At 33.3% G+C, this 26,595-nt stretch overlaps 1 protein-coding gene across 7 annotated transcripts in view; it reads right to left on the reverse strand.

The window, feature by feature from the left end:
* Positions 1 to 26,346, reverse strand: part of LOC117105449 (papilin-like) — a 68,225-nt gene extending 41,879 nt beyond the window's left edge. For 5 of the 7 annotated variants that reach the window (XM_033246589.1, XM_033246592.1, XM_033246590.1 and 2 more), the window contains exons 1-5: positions 23,951 to 24,312; positions 21,959 to 22,022; positions 16,200 to 16,303; positions 4,608 to 4,759; positions 2,962 to 3,101 (exon numbers count right to left, since the gene is read on the reverse strand). In XM_033246589.1, coding sequence (XP_033102480.1) covers positions 2,962 to 3,101; positions 4,608 to 4,759; positions 16,200 to 16,303; positions 21,959 to 22,022; positions 23,951 to 23,985 — 495 coding nt within the window. In that variant the 5' untranslated portion in view covers positions 23,986 to 24,312. Of the gene's footprint in view, positions 1 to 2,961; positions 3,102 to 4,607; positions 4,760 to 16,199; positions 16,304 to 21,958; positions 22,023 to 23,950; positions 24,313 to 25,973 lie in introns of those variants that run through there. The other 2 variants (XM_033246588.1, XM_033246587.1) reach the window with 2 other exon arrangements.
* Between the last annotated feature and the right edge of the window lie 249 nt (positions 26,347 to 26,595).

Raw genomic sequence — 26,595 nt, forward strand, 5'->3', positions numbered from 1 at the left:
TCTGTTTGACAAATTTCCTTATAATACATTAATATTAATCAATGCTTATCAATGGCCATTAATACATAATACTTTCAATGCTTATTAATATTACTGTCAATGCTAATTAACAGAGGAATAAATATTAATAAATCCAATAGGATAGATACATTTTTATAGTTTGAGATCAATAATGATTACAAGCCAGGAACAAATGATAATAATCTAATGTAAATTTAATTATTTAGCCAAATTGGCAACCCAACTAAGTACTGTGAGTCTGAAATAAGTTCCTAATACCAGCCTACCAGACTCATTATTATGTTTTGAGTGAAATAAAATTATGAATTATGAATTATAATACAGTTGCTACCAAACAAAACATTGTATTTGTAGTCAGAAATCTTGAACATTAATAATAATTAGAATTATAAAGTACTGTATCTACTTTATACCTGATGAACTTTATTATATGAATGAATAAAATATTGAATAAATTTGAATCTGAATCAAAATATACTGTCTGTAGCATTATTTACGATATTACTGGTGCCACACCAAAAAAACCATTAAAAAATTGCTCATCGTGAAGGCATGTTTAAAACAACCACATACTGTAAGTCATAAGTATACTATAAAATAAAATGTTTCAATGATTTACAGGCTGGTAGAAATTTAAGGGTACCGGTAACTAGCAGTATTCATGGTATTTGGTAAGAACATTTTTTTTCCTTGTTCAAATTTCCAACCAGATAAGCAACATTAAAAGGAATAAAAGTAGCCAGAATTTCTTCCATATAAACAATTTCTTTAAACACATAAATGCATATATTTAAGTTTTTCTGACAGAGATCATGATTCGGAATAGAGTTCTGCTTGGTTGAAACCTAAGTAGCACTAGCTAAGAATTCAATAAACCACCAGGGTAATAAACCTAAATACAGAGTACAAGTAATGTTTACTGAGCGAATAGGAATTTCTGTTGTCACAATATGTGTTACATCTGCAGTACTGACTGTACAATTACACCTTACCTTTAGCATATCACCATACTGTTGAATTGCAACACAATTTTTTTACTGTCATCCCAACCTGTAGTTATTTGCCAAATTCCATGCAGTTTATTTTTCCCAGTAATAATGTACTGTTTGATATACGCTTAAGATTTATTTTTGGATGTTGTAATTTCATATGGTATTAAGAATCTGTTTACACTGGATTTTAGAATAATTAACACCTTTAACTACATTTGGTGTATTTACACTTTTTTTTAGGTCATTTCACAGAACGTTTACATTGTGCTTTTTCTGAATTTTCCTTTCAAAACTTTTGAAATAGATTTTCCTTAAATTAGAAATGGATATTTGTATGATTTGTTTCAGAAAAATACAAATAATTAGAATGAGTATTCTCATATTCTGTTGAACATATAAACATCTGAGGTTATTTATGATGCCTTTCACAAGATTCAATTTGATTTTAATCATTAACACAATAAATACAACTTAGAAACCAAACTGTGTTATACTTATTACCTAATATAATAACATATTGGATAATTACTTAGGATTTTAATAATCATATTAAAAATCAAATAGCTCAATTGCAGCTTAAATAAAATAATTTGTTCTTTCCTCACAATCAAAATCTTAAGAATTCATTATCAAAATGTACTACAATCTACAATACAAGGTACCCGTTTTAGCATGTATGACATTGCCTTTTCTAAAAAAATGTTCTAAAACTATTAAAGGCTAGGTTCACCTAATTGTTGTACACTACATAGTCCACATTTTGGTATTTGGACTATTCACTACTTTGTGGCAGGATTTTGAAAACACAAATAAAGATGAAGAGGAGAGGAATGAATCAAACTATAAATACAAAATAATTTTTGTACACATTTTATTTAATTTTGGACCAATATTGAGATATACTACTAAAGAGATGCATTGAGCGGGCTCTGTAACCGCCAGAAAATAGTAACCGCTCTGTTCACTAACTCAATGCTTAAACCATCACAAATTCACTGTAACACATTTTTTAATTTATCCTTGTCAATATTTATGAATGAGAAAATGTTATTAAATCCAACAAGGATTTTGTCTGATAACTTCAACAGATTCTGAATCGATTGGATTCAGTAAAAGTACAGTGGATTTATTCAGCTTTGCAAGTCTAAATCATTAGAAAGAAATGTGTAAACAGACATAATTGACATTCATGGTCACACAAATAATGTTAAAAGAAATCTCAATTGATGGTCCAATGTCCTGACCACTAAATCCTGTGAAAAAAAACTACATCACTTGGGTATCATCATCAAGAGGCTAACATCCTACAAAGAGATGGAGTAAAGGAGTAATGACTAAGTGGTAGAGTGCCCATCGTTAATCCAAAAAGTTCAAAATTCACTTCAATGAGCAGGCCTAGAAAAAAAAAATTTGTCTCTGACTATGAAGATTATCTTGATCAAATGCCTCTATGACCAAATGTTATCTTTTTCACTATTAGTGGTTTGAAGCAAGCAAAAATATTAAATTTATGCATGAATTTTTGACGAGCAAAAAAATTTTTTTTTTTGTTTCTAAAATGTCTCAGGGTTAAAGGTCAATGCCTCCGACCGCCGGTTGCGCACTTTTTCCACCCCTGTCAATTAGATCCATAACAATTAATAAAATTTAACCTATTGCACAGTGCTTTCAAATTGTCAAAACATAAGGCCTAAAAAAAAACTTGTTTGTTTGCCGTCATCCGCCGCCCCTAAAATCAGAAAAATGAGGGGCAGGGTTTTTTTTCAAGGTTAAAAAAAAATTGTTGGTAATATTTCTTTTAAAAAAACAAAACAAAAAAAACAACTTTTTCCGCCCGGCCCTTCACTTAAATATTTACAAAGTGACAGCAAACCATTTTTTTAGGCCTAACCATTAATCTAATTTGAATACAGGTACTCTCATTTGCATATTAACATTGATTACTTACCTGGCAGACTCCATTGATACACACGTCAAGTGAGTTGGGGTCTTCTGGGTAACACCGGGTTCCATCGACAACATTTTCTTTAAAATCTTGATAAAAATGTTCTCCTTTAGGCATACACACTACACTACATTCCTTTGGAGCTAAATGAAAAAAAAACAGATAAAAATGTTCTCCTTTAGGCATACACACTACACTACATTCCTTTGGAGCTAAATGAAAAAAAAACAGATACTAGTTGATGAATAAAATGTAATTATTAATAATTAAAGAAGATTATACAATTGGTAACATATACATAAACTCGAAAAAAATAAATTGTTAGGAAGAAAATTATTGATCAAATGTAAATGACATGACTGTATTTACCGTATTTGAATAAACACCCACTTTGAATAAACGCCACCCTTTAATAAATTCCCCATCCAGAGCCTCATTTGGAATAAACGCTTCCCTCAAAAACGTCCCAGGGTTTATATAAATGTCCCCCCTAAAGGACTGTAAACAAAACTAATGGAAGCAACATAATTCTCAACACATTCTATTAATACTAATTAATACTTTTTCTAACATGGTAGGATCAATGAGTCTTCATTCATACAATAAAACATATTAATGGCAATTTATGCGTTGTACAGTAGTTACACATTTACAGTGAAATTAAGGGGCATTTATTAGTACAGGTATCTATTATACAACAAAAAAAATATGCCTCCCTTGGATAAATGCCCCTCAAAAACCCTTGTCCATAATAAACTCCAAACAGCATTTATTCTAATACATTATTGTCTTTTTAAAGTTTCTTTCTCACAATGAGTTATGCCTTGGCACTAAAGAATGGATGCTTTATATTCTAGGGGGTTTAACAGAGGCTAATGCAATGCAACTTTAAAGTTTGCTTGTGAATAATGTGCGTAAAGTTGAGTTTGGAAGCAATTAAATATTCATTTAACCAATCCTTCAATTATATAAACATTTTTCATGAGAATAAATTTTCATTCTAATGAATTTGTTAATTGATTTTTTTTTATTCCAATAATTGTTAAATTTTATTCATCAGGCTCGACAGCGTTTGTTGTTATAACTCAAGCATTGACCTATTTTCGGTACATTTATGAATTTTAAAATCAGATATTTGACAAGTGGCGCCAAGTTCAATTACAAGGTAAACACGATCAGTAAATACAAGTAACAGTGTGTTTGCACAGTGTGTGAACACACACTTAAACATGACCAGCTTTTTTTAACGTTTCTATACACCTTCTATGAATAATCATCTGGGATTTTTGGTTATGATAAAAGGAATAATGACCATGTACTGATTTTTTACAAAAGGCTTTTGTTGTCACTGAAGATCGACAAATCTATAAAAAAAAAAAGAACCACTTCATAAACTTCAATTCTAACATTCTCTTTCAAAAAAGGTATACAAGAGACAGAATGGAATGGGTACTTAATATCAATGCCGTCTCCATTTATTTATAACATGTTTATATGTGATAACATCTATAGGCCTACAAAAAATTTAAATAAAGTAGCAGGCATTGTAAGATGAACATTTTCATGACCTCATTTCAAACATGCAATATTTCAATATTATAGAAATAATTCATAAGAAACAGTATACCTTTAAATTTTGTACTACTTACATCCATTATAGGGCACCCAGTGGTAGGTCTTCCCTTGGAATTGGACGTCATTGTACTTGGCACACTGCACAGAACGGAAGTCTAGAGATCCAGCCGGACAATCCTGGATATTACAGGACTGGTATTTCTTTGTCTCTCCTACACATGGAGGACTAAATTTAAAAAAAACAAAGAAATAATGTGTATTATTGCATTTATAAAAAATTCATGAGGTTTACATTCAGTGTTTAAGGCTTACTACAAGTTAAGGTTTATAAGGGTTTTCATTTCATAGTTACAAATAAAGAAGAATAAAATATTTTATTTTAATACACTAGAAACAATTGGACAAGCAGGCCAAATTAAGCAAAACTCGCATGTGATCATTCACAACCATGTTGTGTTCCTGAAACTCTACCAAGATGGCCTGCAAAAAGACGGGCACAGACTGTGCCAAGTCATCAGCTAACATAATTTTATAGAGAATTAACATTATGGCTCGTGCAGAACTGAAGTTTTCTAATGATGATCTACTCAGGCACTAATAATCAGCAGACAGCAATGCATACTCAAATGGATGAATTTAGCAGCCAATGGTTGTCAATGCATTGTGTCCCCCAACTTGAACAACTGGGTACATTTGCCTTGACATAGAGAGCTCAGACATGTATAATTAAGTTTTATAAATTATTAGGAAAAAAAAAAATCTTCACCAATTGACAAGCCCGTAGAAATGGTATAACTTAAAGCTACCATCTTGCACTTTGCATAGCATCTTAAATGATTTGTGTAGTAAAACATCAGTAAATCAGTGAAAACTATTTCTATATGTAATTATTGGCAGTTGATGAAAAAAAAAATATTTTGGTTTAGAAATCTACATGAAATATTCTACTTTAGTTCCCCACAAAGTTATAATGCATTTCAATGTTAGCTAGGTTGTTGAGAGGTCTAGACATCAAAAGTAGAAATAACTTGTACATATGGAGAAACACTTGTTTAATCCCCCTTTCCCCCAATTTCCAGTTGTTACTTTCTCAAGGGAGGGAAAATAATGTGACAGACAATCAAATAAATGTCCCCAAACCTTGAAATTTATTTTCTCAATTCCTAAATCAAAGTTTGGTTCTTAGCATGATAAATCAAAAGAGACAAATAATAATCCTTCTACATGAGGTTTGTATATTACACAAGATTTGAACATAGAATATTACACAAGATTTGAACATAGAATATAAATCTTTCTTTATTCTGGATACTCAGTCAGTATTGTTACACTGTTCTTCCCTGAGGTCCAGGGTATTATCTTAAACTACACTTTATTACAAAATAAAATTAAAAGAAAAATGCATAAAAATATAAAAACAATATATATTGAATAATTTGAATTACATAATAAATAATTAAAACATTTCTTAAGGATTAAAAGCGAAAATAATTAAAAAAGGATTCAAAATTGAGTAAAAAGATACATTAAATATAAATTTATACTGACAAATTATATATATATATATATATATATATATATACACATATATATATTATACTCATATATATATATATATATATATATACATACACATATATATATATACATACATACATACATATACATATATATGATTCACATATATATATATACATACATACATACATATACATATATATGATTATATAAATACAAGAAACAGAAAAGAAAAAAACCAAATGGGAAATTAAATGAGATTTTTGAAGGATTGTAAGGAAAGTGAATATTGCTACGAAGGTCTGATGATAGATTATTCCATAATTTAACAGAACGATATTTAAATGTTCTTTTTCCAAAATCATTTCGCCATTGTGGTAAGACTAAAGTGTTTTTCAATTTACTTCTTGTATTTATGCTATGGTAAGTATCAATTAATTTGTAAAAATTAGTTAAATATTCAGGAACAGTGCCCGATAAGCATTTAAATGTCATTAAAAGAATATTATATTCCCATTGTTGGTTTACATCCTTCCAGTTAATAAGAGATTCCATAAGGTCATTAACAGGTGTTCTAATATTAAGGTGCACAGCTGTGCAATTGGACCATACAGTACTACAATAATTGAAAAAAGGTACTACAAAAGAATTTGCTAAAAGTCTAAGAGAAGAATTTGGTAAAAAGTATCTTAATCTACGAATAACACCAATGCGTTGAGGACATCTTAAGAAAAAAAAACTACAGTTTCACTAATTAGCTTCATTGAATTTAAAATGATTTGAAAGTGAAGGTTTTTTTTTTCTTTTTTAGCTACAACACGTTATATCGTCATTGCGGACTTATAAAATCCGCATACGCTATAAAACTAAAAGAAAATGCATACTTTGGAGTCCGTACTGAGCCCAAAAAATCTGCAATGAAAATATAACATGTTCTACAATAAACTTTCCAATTTGGAAGGAGGTGCACTAGCACCCTCTGGATAGGGGCCTGGGCATATATCTATCAATGACCTCTATCAATTTAATGTTCAAATTCAATGATCTACTGGCCAAAAAAATGTATAAATAAGCCCTAATCAATGATTATTGAGTTTGACAACTGAATGATTGCTTTGATAAAATTAAAAGGATTGATACAAACCACAAAACACAGATAACAGGTACCACCAGTAGGTTGTTGCGTGGGTTGGGGTTCCAGGATAGAAAGGTCTCCACATACAAAATGTTAGTCTTACAACTGACAGTAAACAGAGCAAAACTAACACACTGCAGTTATTCATAACATTTACCTTATAATTTATGGAAATTATGATTAGCAAAAAAGAAGTTTAGAAATAAGAAAGGATATTTTTCTCCCTGACAAATTATGAAGGTGGAAAACCTCTTCCCAAACTGGGGACCTCCCCATCCCACTACTGCCTTGATGACAAAAACAATTACCGTAGGCCTATATGTATTACTTTCAGCTGACTTACCTTCAAGTTGTGGATATTTGCTATCTTTTCATCAAATGCCAATATTGATATGCTTGGTAACATGCTATTTATAACTGATACTAATCTCAACTAATTTATCAATGCTGTCCCACTATTGGGGACTGCAATTAAGAATGAGGAAATCATATTGAAATACATGGTTATTACACTATTCTTTATTAATTAGATTAATTATTTTGACCTTAATATCACACTTTGGTTTAAAGTTGAAAAGCATAACAAAATAATTTTGTTCAGCACACAAAAATGTATGTTCTAACAAATGGATTAGCATTGTAGTTACAGGGGCTGATGCAATAGGGGGCACGTTTTGCCATTAAATTTTAAAATTCTCAATGCCCCGTTTCCCGTTTGAAAAATTCTGGATCCACCCCTGTTGTAGCTGGGTGGTTAAGATGCTTTTCTATCAATCCCAGGGCACAGGGTTCAAATCTAGTTAAATCCAGAAAACTCAAGAAATTTTTCTCACAACTAAATACATCTCCACTCACTAAGCATCATAGTGAGTTAATATACAGCATTACATTGTAGTGTAGGTTTGGTGGGTGTATATTAACGTTTTCAATTTTTTTTCTTCGTAAGTACCTTATCCTAATAATACGTTGGCTAGACATTCATCTTTGTTCACAAATGTAAAGTGAGTGTACCTAAAAATATTTTTACTTTTAGACTTTTTTCTTATACAAAATATACTGTTACAAAAGTCACTGTACCTATTCATTTAATCCCAAAGTTAAACAAACCATCTGATCTTAGTCATCCTATAGGCCTTGAAGTTATTAATACAGTAACATTTCCCAAGTACATAACCCTCCATCTAAAAACCGTTTAATTTTTCAACCTTAACCATAGATGAAATAATTATTAGATAAATAATTAAATAGCAATAACAATTGTAATAATTCTCAATTTTTATAACTTTAAACCAATGATTTTAATAATTGTATACTGTGAATTGTATGTTTTTTTATATATGTATGCAAGCAAATGGAATTTCCAGTAATGGATCAGAAAAAAGTTGAATCTTGAATCTTGAACATTGTTCATAATTGAGAAAATTTTTAATGCAGAGTTTAACTTTTTTGTTTACAGTAGCATCTCGCTCTGAATGGTTGGTAAGGCTCTATGCTGGTAGAGAAGCTTGTCAAGGTTCCAGCGAAACAAGCAGCAAAATAATACTGTACGAAAGTCAAAATTGTCTGTATTTGTTGCAAAGAGCATACTAGACTAGATCAATAATTCTTGCTCAAATAAAGTTTTATCAGCTTTTAACTTTGAAAGTTATCTTCTTTGATTTAACATATATTATTTTTAAGGATTTTAAATTCAATTTTAAATGTTTTACAAGGTATTCAAATTGATTTGGCATCATCTCAACAAATTGCACTTATAAAATAAAGAGTTTTTAGTTGGAAGGTTTGTCATTGGGACATACAGTTCTATTTCAATTAATATCACTACATTTGTATAGCTTCTAATGCTGTAATTTTAGGCTGAGTTGGTCAAATTCTCAGGTTTGCCAAACTGCGATTCTGAGGTTCTACTTCAGCCCCCAAAAAAAACCTTTCCCTTACTTATGCTAATTTCGACATTGTTATGATTTGTTACAAACATATGACCAAAATATAATGGTTTACATAAACCAAAACAAACAGTTTACTTTAATTTAATTGACAGAATCCTATTTACAAAACACACCTCCGACATCAAAGGGTCATTTTCTGTAACAGGTGAGCCAATTGTAAAGCATTTACTTAACAGCTGCTATGTAAAGCTTAAAATAACTAGGTCAACTGAAGAATTCCTGAGATGATACACTGTGAGGTTACCTACTACTACTGTCTAATCAGAGAACTACAGGATGCAATCAACTTTCCACTAGCCAGTGGTTTAACAAAGATGTCCGAGGCCCAGGCTAAGGCTTCTTCCCACCCTACTAAGCCCCACCCTCTTCAACGTTCCTGCTCCTTATGCCCCTGCTCAGCCGATTGGAGCAAAAAAATGCTGCTGAAAATCTTGGTGCCCCTGGTTTAGCCAGTAAGTGCTCATACCTGTAGCTGTTATATCACTAGCAAATGAATGGATGGAAACTAATGTTTGTAGTAGAATTCAAGATGTCAAACTGTGCTGTTATCTACAACTGTATGTCTATACATAGTACTATTTTAAATGGATTCATTTAGCAACCTAAATAATTGAAATAATCTTTGTCATCCTATAGGCCTTGAAGTTATTAATACAGTAACATTTCCCAGGTACATAACCCTCGATCTAAAAACCTTAACCATAGATGAAATAATTATTAGATAAATAATTAAATAGCAATAACAATTGTAAAAATTCTCAATTTTTATAACTTTAAACCAATGTATTTTAATAATTGTATACTGTGAATTGTATGTTTTTTTATATAATGTGGCAAAGACAAGCCAAACCAGTCACTTGTCGCAAATCATGTTCAGAGATAATGGCCAAAACATGCTGAAAGGCCAAAATTTTTAAAATCTATTTTATTGCACTAAACTAACATTTATATAACTAGACATCATGCTATGCTGTTATTTTCCCAATTTTTAATGTTAAAACAACAATTTTTTACGATTTGGTGATAATCTTTGCCTGACAAATGCCTGAAATCATAAACTTTGAAGGCTGATTTCTCAAATACTATACTGTATACTGTCTCAAATACAGTTTTATCAGCTTTTTGCTTTAAAAGTTATCTTCTTTGATTTAACATATATTATTTTTAAGGATTTTAAATGCAATTTTAAATGTTTTACAAGGTATTCAAATTGATTTGGCATCATCTCAACAAATTGCACTTATAAAATAAAGAGTTTTTAGTTGGAAGGTTTGTCATTGGGACATACGGTTCTATTTCAATTAATATCACTACATTTGTATAGCTTCTAATGCTGTAATTTTAGGCCGAGTTTGTCAATTTCTCAGGTTCGCCAAACTGCGATTCTGGGGTTCTACTTCAGCCCCCATAAAAACCTTTCCCTTACTTATGCTAATTTCGACATTTTTATTATTTGTTACAAATATACGACCAAAATATAATGGTTTACGTAAACCAAAACAAACAGTTTACTTTAATTTAATTGACAGAATCTTATTTACAAAACACACCTCCGACATCAAAGGGTCATTTTCTGTAACAGGTGAGCCAATTGTAAAGCATTTACTTAACAGCTGCTATGTAAAGCTTAAAATAACTAGGTCAACTGAAGAATTCCTGAGATGATACACTGTGAGGTTACCTACTACTACTGTCTAATCAGAGAACTACAGGATGCAATCAACTTTCCACTAGCCAGTGGTTTAACAAAGATGTCCGAGGCCCAGGCTAAGGCTTCTTCCCACCCTACTAAGCCCCACCCTCTTCAACATTCCTGCTCCTTATGCCCCTGCTCAGCCAATTGGAGCAAAAAAATGCTGCTGAAAATCTTGGTCTGAAAACACCGATTGAATAGCACATCGTTATTTGGACACTGTTTTTCCATTTTGGCCTTTGCTCCTCCCCTTTCACTATGGCCGATTGGATGCACCGTAAAACGCGTCCAGACGACTCTCTAAAATAAATAATAATACGCCTGACTGTGCGGCCCTATACCTAAGTACGAACTTGGTTACCTGCTAGTGAACGTCTCTTTGTACGCCACCTGTGTGTGCAAGAACTGACAAAGTACGTATTAACTCAGGGAAGTCCCTGGTCGATGCAAAAAAAATAGTCGGCCGGTTACTGGGACGTCGTTCAGTAGGCCTAGTACTGTGCATAGGTGAGAGATTCAGTGATTTTAAGAATCGATAAACAAATATAACGTTAAAAAATCTGATTTTTTTAAATAGTTATTTCTGATGTAGTCGCAGCTGGAGTCGCAGGCCACCATCAGTTTTAAGAAGCGCAATCACCATCCTGTGCAGCTGTGGTAACATCCAGCACAGCGAATAATTGCTCTCTTTGCTGTTTAAAAGAATCACATGCTAAGACCCATGCTCCGAAAACGTTGTCCATGATCAAAGTAGATGAAATTTTGCATTATACTAAGCTAAATTATATTTACGTTTTATAAAACAAGGTTTATTGATTGAATTTACGTGAATTTTGTGCAAAACATGTTTTTTTTTTGGCCAAATTTCACCGCGAATTTTGACATACAAACGTGTATGGCTAAACCATTGCCAAACCAGTAAAGGTTTTACTGACAACTCGCGATGTGACTGTAATTTATTTATTTATTCAACTGAACATACACTTCTGTTTAAGCAGCACACCTAAATTTGGTGTGTTCAATGTATAAAAGAGAGAAAGAAAAACAACTAAAAATAAGTAATTGTAAAAAAAAATGGGAGAAAGAAAAACAACTAAAAATAAGTAATTGTAAAAAAAAAATGGGAGAAAGAAAAACAACTAAAAATAAGTAATTGTTAAAAAAAAATGGACAGTTCTAAATCGCCGAGTACTCTACTTGTGAGTAACCAGCCGTGCGCAAGGATAAAAAAGATAGGCAGACTACCTACCTAGGTCTAGATTTGATCTTATATTTAGGCCAGAATGTAACACCGACTTACCATGGCACTTAAAGTATATTTGAAGTATGTTTGTGATTTGTAATGCCAATGTACCCTCCTTCACTTTTGCAAAGAAAACGTCAGCGCTATTTTTAGAATCGCCGTGTAGTTCTATGTACAGAGTGGCGTACAAAGCGAATTCCAATGGAACTCGCTTAGCGCATACCGTGCCCTGGACCTCCAGGCACGTTGTCATCATGTAAGTATAGCCACATGTACGTATAAGAAAACAATAGAAAATCGTTCAAACGATCAACAAGCATCCAAACGATTCACCATCGTCCAGACGCGAGCCGTAATTCAAGCGTGTAGCAAGTGAATATTCATATAGCTTGGTAATTACTGTATAATGGTTAATTCCACAGACGCGTTCGTGATAGGGTGTTCACCTAGATGCGTTTTTGTCGTCTGGGATAATTTGGAGATTGCGCCTTGAAGATGTATTGTCCCTTGCTAATGTCAAAAAATAATAAAAATTAATTTTGAAATCAACTTGCTCATTTTGCAATAACATACAAATTATTAACTTGTGATTAGAAATTATTGAATTTAAAAAATGTGTACCCTGATTTTAAACCAGAAAAATATAATAAAAGTAATAAAAGTAAACCGGCTTTGCTACAGTGATTTGGTTCACTCTGCTTGTCCTTGGTCTCCCAAAATTTCAGCTTTTTTTTGCCGCTCTCTTTTTGTTGTTGTTAAATGACCAAATAAATAATTAAATTAAATTAAATTAAATAAAACACTTCCAGTGACTGGAAGTGTTTCTATCATTTTTCGCTGTAAACTGATGGTCAGGCATTTTTTTAATACACCAATGGCTATGTTCAAGTTGATAACTTTGTTACTTCAAGATGGGCAAGTTAATTTCAAAAAATTTTTTTATGAATTTTTTGGTATTTAGCATGGGACAATATATCTTTAAAGCACTGAAGGAGAATAGTTTGTCACAAATATTCTATTATGTGAACACACATTGTTTCTTTTCACAAATGCATGTGAACACATTCTGTTCATTATGCGTTTCATATTTCTATGTGTATTGCAAAAACAAAGAGAACCTAACCATATATCAGCAATAAACGTACACTTCTGGGGAAGCATTAAACGTACTGTAAACTTACTACAAAGAGAACGCATTATGACTTTAGTTGTCTAGAGGTTAGAATGTGGTAGCAGGCCTAATTCCCACCAGGGCAAGCCAAAGACTGTTTAGGGTTACCGGGTTATGAAGTCTACAATGCGCTCTACAACAAGTCTCAAAGAATGTTACAATATAAAATTGGTATCCGATACAGTATCAATCAATTGTGAAACCTGATCTATGAACAGAGTACAGTATTGGTACTTATTTTTAAGCATTGATGTTTAGCAACAGACATTCAAAAGAACAATCTTCACATTAAATGTTTTCGCATTTAATTTTACTTCAGTAGTAGAGATTCTAGATGGCTAGTCAATTCCTATTTACAAAAATATTAGTTGGGTGTTGAGACTTGGTGGGTCAAGTCATAAAAAATAATTTGCCAATAAAACCTGTGACATACACAATTTAGTTGTGGCTCTGGTCAATGAAGTTATTTTTATTTTTTGTGTTCTTAATTTGATAAATTAGTTATGTGTTGTCATATTTTATTTACAATATATGGCAGATTACCTAGTCACAGGGGTGGTGCCAGGATTTGCCAGACAGGGCGTCCAAGGTCCCTGAGAGAGTTTGCCACTGATAGAAAGGGGGTGGAATCTCTGATCATAAAGGGTATAAATGCTATATCTACAAACAACGAATAATCGAGCAGATGATGATCATGATTATGGCCATTAAAAGACATCTACTATTGTCACTGATAAGAAATGAGTATCTTTTTACATTAATGGGAACAAAGGATACAAAGCGAGGTATTCTTGTTGTTAAGCTTTGCTATACGATCTGGGGTATGCATCAGATCTTTCGTGATAAGAACTGTCAGCTTGATACATAAAGACCAATTTTCAAAGTGCTCACTATTTGTGTTTTTGACAATTTAATTTTAGGGTAGAAGTATTGTTAACACACTAGGAATACCGTGTTATCTATTACACAATTGGTAAATTTAAGGGATGTATTCATACTAAACAACAAAGAAGAGTACAAGAAATACACTGGTTTCCTTATACGATGCACAGTAACAATAATAATAAATGACTAGCTTACCATGCAGAGTAAGCCAATTCATACTTAAAGTAAGTCATGCAAGGCTTGTCTGTGCTATAATATTAAAATATAGGTCTTTCATTCAGAAATAAAATCGACCATAATTCTGTCTAATTCTGCAACAGGTACATAATTGACTTCTATTATTGGAGAATTTGAATTGGGTTTTTTGGGATCTATATAAATGAATGTTTCATTTTGTGTCTCACTGGAAGGATTGGAAAATTAGTTTTTCTATAGAAATGCCAGTTTCCATAAAATCGCTACAATACCACTAACAGTGTTTTTACTGCAATTGTTGCACTAAGTATCTGTCAAGAATGCAATCGAGAAGGCTCTCCAATTTGACCAAATCAGCTTTGCCGAAAGCTGTCGGTGATAGCATGTTGTGATTTTATCGAAACCAGGCTTATTGCAAACAGGCATGGGCCTATGAGGCGTTAATATACTGTTCAACAAGCACAACATTCACCCATTTAAAGTTAGGCCTCATTGAATGCAAGTAAAATTACTTCTGTAAAAATATACTACCCAATACACATTAAATAGCATAAGGACAATTATCTGCAATAACACTTTAATACAAAAATACATACAAGCATTATTTGTAAAAGAATTCTTTATATGTCAAAGCAATTTTTCTCATAAGGAAATAAAACTTGGATGGTAGCAATTTCTTTCATTCTTTACTATAATTTAATTACCATAGGAATGAATACCTCATAAATTCAAACATTTCAAACAATTTAATCTTGTTGATAAACACTTCCCCTCTCGATCAGCAAGATGCCTCCCACTCACATGCACCTACAGTACACACACCCACATTGAGAAACCAGGACACAAACGTTACTGTTTGCATTATGATTTATAGCCTTAACCGGGATTCTCAAGATATCTCTTATTTTCACTATTTCACAAAATATAAATACACCCACATACTATTGGATATGGTACCTCACAAACAAATTGATAATGAAAATATGCACCCAGTCTTTGGATTCCAATTTTCCAGCTCTCTACATTCCACTCCCAATTTCCTTCTTATCCCAACTGCAACTCAGTATTTCATACCTTTTTCAAAATACTGTACCAAGATGGCATCATTACAACATGAAACCAACAACTTGTGCCCCATCCGATGGAGAAAATTATAATAAAAATTCCTTAATAAAGATTGGTGGCATATCTAGGAGTATTAAGGGCTGATGGAGAGAAGTGCACCACAGGTTTGAAGAAAAAGTATCAGCCACCACCAGACTTTTTAGCAAATTTTAACACTTTTCCGAAGCTCGTTGGGAGTGTATGTGATCACATTGACATGTACAGTAGTGAATACTACAAGAACTACAAACATTTTAGCTTTACAGTGGTACCAAATACTTCATTCTAATCACTGACCAGTAACTGTAAAATGAAAATGACTCACTTTTGGAGATTTAAGCACAACGAAGCTGAGATAATAGCGATTTTGTGAAAGTAAAGCAATACCGCTCTACACTAATACAAACAAATTGTGAAATACTTATGGTCCAGACTGAACAGTGTTCAAATTGTTAGTACATGTCGGTAATTACCCCATCTATCGGATTCCATAAAAAAACCTGAAATACGGAGATCTCCGTGTTTGGTGGTCAAGCATGCGTTACTAAACACGGAGATCTCCGTGTTTGGTGGGCAGAGTGTTAAGGGAAGCAGAGAGCTTGAGGATTAAGTGAGGAAGAGCTGTCTGACAAAAAAAGTAATATGTTGTAATTTTCAACTGCAGGACTATAATTTTTTTGTCAGGGAATTTCCAGTGGGAGTGGGGAAGGGGGATGAGGGTGAACAAGATTTAATGTGAGTACTATACCACTGCTCAAGATATGAATAGTTACCTTATACATTCCCGCTCCTTGTAGAAGATGCCACCACCACAGGTTCTACTACAGACACTCCAGCCACCCCATGCTCCATACCCTTTGCTAGGTGGTTCATTAGTCTACAGAATCAGTAATAATTTAATATTAAGAATATATTTAATTTATAGACCACAAAATTCCAACATAAAAATACAGAAACAAATACATAAATAAATAAAAGGTTTACATTTGGCAATTTATATTGCCTTTCTAACAATATGAGACATATTAATTGTGGTGGAAGAACAGTTCCAATCAAGACCTCATTACATAAGCTGATGATTAAAATTTCATTAGTATTTTTTACCTTAACTAATAAATCACAATAGAAAACATTAATATAAATAATGATGATGTTGGTGATAATGTTTGTTGATAATGTTGATAATGGCAATGAAGAATAATTATCAAAGGATGATGAGGATGATGTAATGTACTTGTAGAATGAAATAGACAATAGGGACTATAATAAGCAGGCCTACAAATATAAATTTTATAATTATATACAGTATACACCCCATTTATAAAGTAACATAAAAAGAGATACCACATAGAAAATCTCTTTGTTTGAGATTGTGACACTTGATCATACATAATATGATATAACATAAAAATAAATTCTAAAACATTTCATATACTCTAATTCTTATTACCATGTATACATGCAGTGCTAAAAAAAATGCCTTATATAAATAGGGGATTCCCCAGGTATAAGTCCATTACCCTTCCCTCCCCCCACCTCCACCAAACAAATCAGTCTAATTTTGTGTTCAAAGGGGATGGGCTTATACCAGAGTGACCATATAGGTATAGAGTGATTATGGTAGATATTCCCTTCTTGAGTACTCAAATCTTTCCAACTAAACTACTTTCTTACAGCAGTGTCTGATCAGTAGCGCTGTGGTCAAGACCCTGGGGTCTATTCAAAACATGTGGCACACATAAACGTGTTAATGGTTACCACAACGTGTTAATGATTACAACCAATTATTAAACAATTACTGCTTGCCTAATAACCACTTCCCTATACAGTATTACTATAGAATCAAAACATATTCTAATACCCATTGTTGTTATAGCTGTGAAGTAAAACTTTGATATTGAATTACACAAGTATTTTTTTTTTGTTTTTTTTTGCTTTGTTTTAATCTTGCCATTTCATATAGCAAAGAAAATATCACAGTTTTCTAATTGGACAAATGATATGTCTATAAATCATAAATATAGTAGATGACAAAAAATAGACCTACAGTAAATCAGCAGATGACAAAACATGTAACGGCAGACAACGAAACATAAATCAGCTGTTATTATTATGCTACCACAATTGAGTGTCCTAGTTGTTCATAAGTGCACTTCTACATTTGTCAAACTATATTTAAGCTACATAAAAAAAAAAGGCTTAACTTAAGTTATATCAGATTACAGTCTACATTGCTTTTGATCGTAAAAACCAAAGCTTACTTTTAACCAACCATACTTTTAAGTGTTTTAAGTGCACATTCTAATATTTTACATCTAAATTTTAACTTTTGAGCTCATGACATTACATTTCATTTATAGAATAAATACAATCAATCAAAAATTGTTTTGGAATGGACTTCCATGTAACAGACCTATAAAGGTACAGTACAACATATTTTTTTAAGGGATAGTATTGTTCATTAAGAAATTTATGCCACTTCAGAAAAATCTTTAAATTTTTACCACTCAGTTACTACCGGTACATAACATACTGCAGCTTAAGGGACAAGAAAATTTTGAAATATTTCCATGCTAAGATGAAGTGTAAGAAGAAGGGGGTAGTTAGGAAAGTGATTACATGCTGTATAATGTAAAAGTCAGTTTGAAAAGGTATTTTGAAGGCTGTTTCACGCATAAACTCAGTAAATTAGTAATGTTTGTAACAATATAAACTTATGGGGTTAAACTACTTATTGAATTTATATAACATCTTTAGAAACATGATTAGAAAAACACATCACTGAGAAAACACTTATACCCTATATTTAGATTACATTCTGTTGCGATCAGTTGCGATGCAATCGGTGGTAATCCAAAACTGATTACTCCCGATCGCAATCAATAAGAGCATTCAGGCCAAATTAGACACAAAAAACTTTATATTGGAAAGGAGATCAAACAGTATTAGGCCTCCAGTGGCAAGAACTATGTTGACTGACCTCAGCCAATCAGTGCTTGTAGAATTTGTTGTGATTCGTTGCAATTAGATTCTGTGGTAATCAGGAGTAATGAAGATTATTTGGACTACTACTGGTGTGCTTTCACACACAATTGTGAACAACAAAAACACAATATTTAATTATAATGGCTAACATAAATGAAATTCAGCACTTTTTGAAAAAAAATTGTGATCAGTCAGACGAAACCACACCCCCACGGTTGTATGTGCAAGATATCGCTATTGCCCCTTTTCAATCCCATTATGCTTCACCCTTCCTAAATTTAATCCCAAAATTATCCCATATAGAATACTGTAGAATCTGAAGCTGTTGAAATATACAATGCATACCACTGTTAGAAATCTGATATGGTTTTGAGAAAAAATAAGCAAACACCTGAAATCAATAGAATTCAAAATCCATTCCCAGCTTAAATCTTTCCTGTGTTTTGGAAGGGAAAGAGGTTGTTTTATTATAAAAATGACAAAAATATTATAACAATATTCAGCTAGTTGTAGGATATCTAGAAGCATTAGATTGAAATAACAGATTTACAGACATTTTTACTTAGATATTAACCAATCAAAGAAACATGAGCAGTCTTCTTAAATACCATGCATCTATCAATTGGCAGCATTTACAATTAAAATTAAGTAACTTACATTAATATAAATTGTATTTTTCAAATTCTTAAGCTGAACCCAGACCTGTAGTACAATTCATAACACCAACTGATCATTATGATACCTGTACCTGTATAGGACCTACTTCAAATTTCTTTGCTATTAAGGAAACTATCACATCAGTTAATTCATATACAGTAAAAATATATACGTCTTTTAGGCCTCGTTCAGACTAGGTGGATAAACCTGGCTCAACTCACCGAGTTTATCCATGTGCCAGTCTGAACTAGGTGGCTTATCTGAAGCCGGGTTGTTTTCCTATAGTAACTAGGCCTGGCGTGCCACCGTGCATATCTTTTCTAAGCCAGGCTTTAAGCGCTGCGGGGGTCCTGCGTTGACTTCGGGCAAACAAATGACCAATCAGCATTCAATTATGTGTCCTGGTTACGGTTTATTAATATGTAAATACTAGCGCCAGGCTAATCCCGCTAGTCCAAACACACAGGAAAGTTAAGCCGGTCTAAACATTGAGCCAGGCTCAACGTAAGTCTGGCTTATCTCCAAGTCTGAACATAGCCAAAAATTGTTATGGATTTTGTGGTGCTTTAAATTGTTATTCAAGGTTGGAATTAATGTATTCACACAAAACTGGAAGCTACATAAATATTCCCCATAGGAGTCATTCACACTGTATAAATAATATAATTACAATAACATTCCATTTTTATAGCACTTGCCTTTAACAATTCAGAGACTTAACTTGCAACATTATCAACTCCGGCCATTGGCAACATACATAATGTGTAACCTGCTCTATTCTCTTGAGAGTAATAATAATAACATACATACAGATCATGTGTCAAGGATCTGGCATGAGACTCATGCTTTCAGACCCAATCTCAAACGATTCACATTAAAACAATACGAAACATATTACATTTCTTGATATTAGCCTATTATTACAATTATCTTCCCTTGGTAGCCCAATATTGTAGATGTTTTTTTGTGTGCAAAACTTTCAATTCCCAAATTATTACACTTTTTCAATGTCTGAGAATGCCATTTCCAAACATCTTAGGGTTATAAAAATAGAAATGCTAGGTGCACTTTTGCTAGGGGCACTTATGTATTGATGCCCAAGTGCATCCAATAAATAAGTGCCCCTACCCAAGGATATCCAATAAATATGGACAGCTTATGATTTGAACCATCAGACTGAAAACTGAGCAAAGATACCATGACACCAATTGCTTCCGCAAACATCACATAGTGAACAACCTGTTGCCACTCCAATTTCCTCTTTGCTATAGTCTTCCGATATATACCCATGGAAACCTTATTCCTTAATTGTCTTTATAGATGTATTTCTAAAGACCAAGTTACTGTACACAGCTAGCTGCTTTAGGGAAAGCTTCTATACCCAATTATTATCTACCGAATCAAATGGCCAAGCAGTTAGCAGAGACGCCGCAACCTACAGCCATAACACCGGCGCTGGTTCAAACGGCACACTTGTCTGGTTCTGGAGGTGGAACATGTCTTCTTGGATAAAGACTATAAACCGTAGGCCCAGTTTATACAATGGCTTGTGTGCACTATAAAGAACCCAGTACATCATTCAAGACGAGTAGGGGCATACCCCGGTGTACTGGAACAGACAGCCCTGATGTGGTGGCTTACAAGAGTTGCTGTACCGGGTTACCAGGTAGCACAAACACGAAGGACCCTTAGGGACGAAAAAGTCATTGTTCCTACACATTAAGCGCCCTGGGCGTCTTATTTAATGGATACGGCGCTATGTAAAACAACATTATAATTACATTATTATTACCTCCCCACTAGGATAGTACTGTTTGTGGCATACTACATGAAATAAGGTATATGTATCATATACTACATGAAATAAGGTATGTATCATATACCTCATGAAATAAGGTATATGTATCATATTCTACATGAAATAAGGTATATGTATCATATAGGAAGTGAACCAGACTGTAAGGTGCAATTAAAGTTCTTGATAGTCTCTCAATAGAAAACTATGTAAACAAACGATAATAATTTCCTTTCCTACAGTTGATGCCTGTCCAAACAATATCCTATAATAAGTGACGAAGAGACAACATTATCTGTACTGATTAAAATAGATTTGAAATATTATTTATCAACTTCAAATTACATCAAAGAGTATAGCATAGCAAGGTCCAACTAACCTCATTTTGCACGCACACAATGAAACTGAAAAACGTACTAACTGGAGTTCGAAATTTGAGCACACGTTCAATACACACAACTTTTACGTTCTTTTGAAGGGGCGTCTTTACTTAATGGTAGTACTTTTCGAAGTAGGATTCTGTTTCAAAGGAACCCCGCCAGTCGGACCTCTTTCTATTCTATACTCTTTGTTTATGTATTTATCGGACACTCTTGTTGATTAACCCTTTTTTTCTCTCTTTCAAGGGTGCATCCCACCTTACTTCATTTCAATCATCACAGAATAATGCTATGCACATTTTGTAAATGATATGACTAAAAATTAAATTAATAAAATTCTTTATTGTTTTCTACCCAGTGTATTAATCTCTGTTTTTTCAGCTCCGATGAGGAGCTCTAGGAGTACCGTGCTGATTGGTTGGTAATAGATCTTTTTTGTATTGGTGGCCATTAGGGCCAAGTATTTTTATTATTATTATTAGCGGGAAATTATTATTATTAGTTTTGATATTAAAAGCTCTAAAAACACTCGGCTGATTAATTCGCCGCCAGTTCTGAACGGCGGACGTGCAGTAAATTTTCTACACATAAACTAAATGCGATTTCCAACAAACGTTAACGGCCCTTTTTAAGTTATTCAAATTACTATCAATTTTTTAAACTCTTTAATTGATAAGATAAAGTAAATCACTAAATAGCATTGGAAGAAACATACCTCTTCAGATGATGTGATAGATGAGGTAGTGATAATTAGACATATGATAACTGTTGAATAGTACCTGCATAATAATAAGGAAAAATAATTAAAATTAGAAAACAAATGACATGTATTATTATTTAAAATATTCTAGATAGATTATTTGAATACATTAGGAATAACCCATTATTTTAAAATAGTGCTAAGTTTGTAGGTGTACATCACACCTTCTCCTCAAGTTAGTGTTCGGAGAAAATTAAACAAAATTCCACTTTCCAGTGGCAGAGTTGGCCTACAATGATAGTATGGTAGTACAATGCAAAGCGTACTTCAATACAGAGTTCTTGGGTTGGGTTCAATTTTCTCAGTCCCAAACATAGTTGGGACTGAGGTGGTCTATATCCTCTATCTCTGAAACCCACCCCCACCATCCCCAGGCCACTCTATTACAAATTTGTGGATCCACCACCGACTTTTAAAAGAACCAGTTAATAATCTTCAATTTTTTAACAGACTAACACTCTAAATTGAAGTTTCAGGCCCAAAAGTGGTCTCAAATTAGAGGGCAAACTAAGTATATTTACGCATGATTTTTGTCAAGATAATACAATCATTAGAGGCCTAGTGATTCCTGATGATGACATTATTAATGTCGAAATATTGAATCCCAACACGATGGCGTGTATTTCAATACTTGGAGTATGTATTATACTTTCTTATCTGAGATTAATCAGTGGACCTTTCGGTTAGAGGCCTAGTCTCCACTTAAATACCACTTATGGACAGGTTTTCATGGTCTTCAAAAGCTTTGGTCTCTAATAAATTACATGTGTTAATTACATGTGTTAATTTAAGACCACAGAAAAGTGGTCTTTAATTAGGGGTGGTCTTTAATTTCGCATTTTCCATGCTGCAGTACACATGTCCGATCAATGACAAAAAATGCTGAGCAGCGAAGCGTAACCAACAAAAATAACATAGCGTTTCAGCCATATTTTCAGAGGTCATGTTACTCAACAAATCATAAATATTTAACGGAGGGTTTTATCAACATATTTTTTTCTTTAAAATGTTCGCAAACGACATATGTATTTTGACGTGCTTTCTTCATTTCACAAACTAACACAACCTACTTTGATTGTGTTAGTTTGTGATGTGGGCGTCGATTTGTTTAGTCTGTCAAAACTTAACTGGAAAATAGATGACAGATTTTGTATAGTGTGTGTTGCTATTATTTCAATTAAGTGTTAAAAGAGTCTTTCATTATAGGGATGCCTGTTCTTACATTTGTTACCTTTTGTTATTTTTAATCGCTGGATCAAATTGCCTGATTGAATTTATATTCTATTTTCATAATGGATTTTATCTCAAAATGGTGACATGTTATTATGTCTCTAATCGTCCGAATTAGGCATCTAATTAAATAAAATACATTAGCTTTGGGGATTCCCCCAACCCCACCATGAGTTCTGCCCCTGGACTTTGCTGGGAGCCTCAGCTGCCCCAGACTCCCACTCTTGGGGCCTCACAGCTTTGCTGACCTGAAGCCCAGGGCCTACTACCGTAGTCCTCGAATAGAAGCCCTGGAATTTTTGTAAACTTTGGATGAGCTTCTTTTCAAGGCTGCTTTTGCAAAGTAAATAGGAGGGCTTCTTTTTATTTAGAATGAATGCTGAAAGTTTTGGGAATTATTACTATAAAACAATAAATAGCTACTATGGCCACTGTAACATCAACCTGTACCATAGAGTGTATTCACTGGCATTAAATCACTTAAACAAATGTATGCTTCAAGCGTGTTTTTAATTTATTCTGTTTCCTTGAAATTTTTCATTGGTTTTACAGTACACTATATAAATGAGGAGGAACAGAAAATGGGCTAGCCTAGACCCCGGCCTAGGCCTAGTTTAGGCCCTATTCTACACTAAATAAAATAAAATTTTGGCAATCAAAAAGAGGGACTTTCTTCCGTTCCGCCTAACGATCACAAATTGTGAAGTCTCAACTTACCTAGGACTACTAATCCCACACCAAGTTAGCTCCATATTTTTAATAAGTTATACAACGGACGAGTACTGCGGACCAGGTGGAACCTTCTTCAATCAAATAATGAACACAGTATCCTAGCCTAGAAAGACATCAAACACGAGAACAATCAGCGCTAATTTATACCGCACCAACGAAAGACCTGACTGAACATATAGGCATAGGCTATTTGAAAAAAATAACTTCGAAAAATAATTCACGAACTACAATGGTTATGACTAGCTAGGCTACTATTCCTTTGCGAACTTCACACTTCCACCATCGACGTACAGTGTAAACCAACAAACACATGCATACGCAAACATACACGTACACCTGCATCAAAGAGTATGCATGCTCAAAACAAATTTCTAAATAGGCCCACCACGTACAAAGCTGTTATGCTTAGGAGTCGTCGATTTATGGGTGGGTTTTTGGAGATTTAATCAACTGTACAATCAACGTGAGTGCAAATATACGCATATCAAACTCATTTTTAAAATACCAATATACAAAATTATTAATCAAATCGGTGTTTAATGTGTTGGTATTTCAAGAAATATAATAACAATATGACGCTACCTATAATTAAAATGTAGGAATCCTGAGATAAAGTTTTGTTGGCCGTAAGATGGCGCTATACACTTTTGTGATTTTTCATTTATGGTCGAATATTTCAGATTCAGATTCATACATACTGTACATATGTTTTTTCCTGGGTTATTAGTAGTAACGGGGGCGGCGCCAGCTAGGGTCCAGGGGCAAAGGACCCCTCGTCGGAGACCTCTGGACCCCCGCTTGGACCCCCTGTCAGGGAATTTCCAACAGTATAGGGCCTATACAATATTATACACAATGGATGAACAAGAAACAGATGCAAAAATTACCTAATACATGTAAAATTTGCCAAACAGATAGCATGCATTGTGGCCGGAAGAAAAGAGTTTCTTAGGTATTTGTTTTGTTAATTAATGTGATAATTCTTCCAGGTCGGCTAAAGCTAATATTGCTGGTTAGTGGGTAATTTTTTTCATTAATTATTACATTATGTTAAAGTGAGCATGACCTTTTCAAATCATTTAGTTGTTTACCGTACTTATTCATCACTGCCCAGGAGATGCAAAAGCAGAAACCCACTGTTACCGGAAGGACGTGCGACTCCCTCAAACAATACATTAACAATGAATATAGGCTTAAGTAAGCCAAAGCAAAAAAAGAAAAAAGAAAAAGAAAGGAACGATTAAATAATTATGATTACAATGAAAAAGATCCTTAAGCTGCTTCAAGTTAAAAACTAAATTATTCACAGAAAAAACCAAGTTTAATATCGTCGGGCAATGAATTCCATAGTCTAACAAAATGGGTTGCCATCTACTTCAATTCCTACTTACTAATAATAACAGTTACAGTTATACCAACTGTTGGTGGTAACATCAATAAAACACCTGAAATAATAATTATATCAATAAAATAAGTTGTCTGAATGCTACGAGACAGATTATTATTGCTGATTAACATTCTTTTGACTACCGGTACTTCCCTTATATTACCAGCCAATTTGATGGTCTACACAATGAATGTAGGAACGGTGTATATTTATGCGTAAATTAATTAACAATAATACTGTCTTATTCTAATTTTACATTGAAATTTAATTAGCAACAGTTTCTTAGCGATTAGTTGGTTAAAACATGGACCTATTAATAAGTCCATGGTTAAAATATGATTGTTATAGGAACTTCTTAGAGACTTCGACCACCCTTTTCTTTAGAAAACAGCATTGTGATATCGGTATAATGCACTATTTTAAGTCTCATTACCTTTACTAAACTGTAAAAACAGCGTGGAGCATTTTTACACAAAGCTCCACGAAATGTTGTCCCGTTTTTTGGTGACGTTTAAAAGCTAAACGTGTTTAGGCCAGGCCTAATGTGTTTAGGTTAGATGTGTATAAGAGACAGATTCTAGATAGATTATTTGGATCACAAATTGTGAAGTCTCAACTTACCTAGGACTACTAATCCCACACCAAGTTAGCTCCATATTTTTAATAAGTTATACAACGGACGAGTACTGCGGATCCGGACCGGGTGGAATCTTCTTCAATCAAATAATGAACACAGTATGACTATCCTAGCCTAGAAAGACATCAAACACGAGAACAATCAGCGCTAATTTATACCGCACCAACGAAAGACCTGACTGAACATATAGGCATAGGCTATTTGAAAAAAATATCTTCGAAAAATAATTCACGAACTACAATGGTTATGGCTAGCTAGGCTACTATTCCTTTGCGAACTTCACACTTTCACCATCGACGTACAGTGTAAACCAACAAACACATGCATACGCAAACATACACGTACACCTGCATCAAAGAGTATGCATGCTCAAAACAAATTTCTAAACAGGCCCACCACGTAAAAAGCTGTTATGCTTAGGAGTCGTCGATTTATGGGTGGGTTTTTGGATATTTAATCAACTGTACAATCAACGTTAGTGCAAATATACGCATATCAAACTCATTTTTAAAATACCAATATACAAAATGTTTAATCAAATCGGTGTTTAATGTGTTGGTATATCAAGAAATATAATAACATATGACGCTACCTATAATTAAAATG

This window comes from Anneissia japonica, unplaced genomic scaffold (genome assembly GCF_011630105.1).
Source record: "Anneissia japonica isolate Jap-2015-1 unplaced genomic scaffold, ASM1163010v1 scaffold1128_len1000024_cov185, whole genome shotgun sequence".
Taxonomy (NCBI): domain Eukaryota; kingdom Metazoa; phylum Echinodermata; class Crinoidea; order Comatulida; family Comatulidae; genus Anneissia; species Anneissia japonica.